The sequence below is a fragment of the Gigantopelta aegis genome, unplaced genomic scaffold (genome assembly GCF_016097555.1).
Source record: "Gigantopelta aegis isolate Gae_Host unplaced genomic scaffold, Gae_host_genome ctg6328_pilon_pilon, whole genome shotgun sequence".
NCBI lineage: Eukaryota > Metazoa > Mollusca > Gastropoda > Neomphalida > Peltospiridae > Gigantopelta > Gigantopelta aegis.
The window spans coordinates 1,898-3,933 of NW_024534963.1; the positions used below are offsets into that span (position 1 = coordinate 1,898).

At 31.5% G+C, this 2,036-nt stretch overlaps 1 protein-coding gene across 1 annotated transcript; it reads left to right on the forward strand.

Annotated features, from left to right (window-relative positions):
- Positions 1–802: 802 nt before the first annotated feature.
- Positions 803–1,751, forward strand: LOC121366593 (MAGUK p55 subfamily member 6-like). Its single transcript, XM_041490970.1, has 3 exons — positions 803–937; positions 1,088–1,258; positions 1,569–1,751. The coding sequence occupies exons 1-3, from the start codon at positions 803–805 to the stop codon at positions 1,749–1,751; spliced, it is 489 nt and encodes a 162-aa protein (XP_041346904.1).
- The last annotated feature ends 285 nt before the right edge of the window (positions 1,752–2,036 follow it).

Genomic DNA, 2,036 nt, shown 5'->3' on the forward strand with positions numbered 1-2,036 from the left:
ACATTAATGTTCTTTACATCTCATTTATATTGTCCTGGTCTTACAAATTTAGAACTTTTATCATATATATCAGGGACCAATGAGTGGAGGTAATTATACATGTAATTGTATATTTACCAATGTAAGATATTGGTAATACATTGTATAACGGCCTTCATTCTTTTTAGTTTTCAGTCAGTTGGACATGAAGTTGCCACGTATGAGGATGTAGTCAAATTGATGCCTGATTCAACTAGAAAAAGACCCATTGTATTAATAGGTGATTATATTAATTTTGTTTGTTTTTCATTTGGATAGATATATTAAAGTCTGTTCACATTAATTTGACTTTGCTTTTCTACGATAACTTTGTCTTTTCTCGTTCAATTTTAAAATATTAAATTAATCTAAAAAATATATGAAATCAATTTCAAAAGTTAGTTGCATTACCCATAAGCAAAGTACTTTCATTGGGACAAACATTAAAAATGTGACAGAACCAACAAAGTGATTTACAAGATCCAAGTTAACATAAATATGATGCATTTTTTTGCTTCACATTTTGTTTACAGTAAACACTTTTATTAAGTAAAGTTATAACTCGTTCATTCTTATCACTTTAGGTGCCCCTTGTGTGGGTCGCTGTACATTAATGAAGAAACTAATGGACTCAAATCCCAGACATTATTCAGCTTGTATTCCTCGTAAGTTTTATACAATGACTAAATAAAACTATGTTATCTTAACTATAATAGATACGACACGACCAATGCGTTCATGTGAGATGAATGGAAATGAATTTCATTTTGTATCTCGAGAAGAAATGGAGCGTGACATTCAAGCTAACAAATTTTTAGAGTATGGAGAAAGTAAAGGTCATCTTTATGGACTCTCTGTTAAGGCTGTTAAGAGAGTAATTGAAAATAACAAAGTCCCAGTGTTAGACCTTCATCCTCAGGTGAGTGATAGCTGTAGATGGTACACTACTCAATGCTACATATTTTATATGAGTCACTTGTATATTGGTGTACAACAAGTCTGTGTTTATACATGCATCACTTCTAATACCTATTTTCAAATTAATTGTTTACACAATTTTTATTTCCAGGCCCTCAAAGTGATTGGTTCTTCAGGCCTAATGCCCTATATTATTTATATTACATCACCTCGACTTGATAGACTGCAAATGACTAGATGTGTAACATCTGAAAAACTCAAGAAGAAACTTCACACATCAGTTTCTGCCGAAGGATTGATTAAAGAAGTTTGTCCATTTACTGTAAGTGGTGTTGTTTAGTTTTTTGTTTTTACCTCCTGGTACACTGCACATAACAAGTGTTCCTAAGATTGGTTTGGATCATATGTTAACTATATTTGTTATGGTAGTTTTCCTTATTTTACTATATTGTTGTATGTGAATTTCGAGAGTGACCAATAATTAAACCACACACGGTAACCACTGACGCAACTTTATCTTTGTAATTGTCCAAACCATTTTATAGTTTGATTATTCTGGCCTCATGTTCATTAACATCATGATCTCCATACACCATTAAAATAGTGATCTTGTGTTACTTCACCTTCTCCAGGAATCTGAACTACTTCAGCTTTATCATGCTAGTCAAGAGATTCAAGCTGAGTATGGTCATTACTTTGATTGGACGATAGTCAATGATGACTTACAAGTTGCTTCAGACATGTTAATAGAAGTAGCAAGGAGAATAGAGAAAGAACCTCAATGGATTCCTGCTAGTTGGGTAGAAGAAGTGTAAATGAGAAATTTGAAATTAATATTACTATCATTTCATATTGTTTCCCCAATTTCTTTTAATTCTGTGGTGGTGCTTGTATTGTATTGTAATGTATTTCTAACATAACAATACAAATCATGTTCAGAACTATATTGTTTATTTCATTTCATTCACTAATTATAAATACATGTCTCCTCTGTTTGTATAATCACTGTTTGTTTTGTTAATAGTTACATATTATTATGGAGATAAAATAGTCAATCATGCAAGGTAATAATAAAATTCTACAAGGGGGTGTGGCTAATA

What these genes read in the sequence shown, in the direction of transcription:
- LOC121366593 (XM_041490970.1), top strand. Translation starts at nt 803, where the DNA reads ATGGAGCGTGACATTCAAGCTAACAAATTTTTAGAGTATGGAGAAAGT. An exon ending in TGTTAGACCTTCATCCTCAG is followed by an intron (nt 938 to 1,087) that starts GTGAGTGATAGC and finishes TTTTATTTCCAG; the next exon opens with GCCCTCAAAGTGATTGGTTC. An exon ending in AAGAAGTTTGTCCATTTACT is followed by an intron (nt 1,259 to 1,568) that starts GTAAGTGGTGTT and finishes CACCTTCTCCAG; the next exon opens with GAATCTGAACTACTTCAGCT.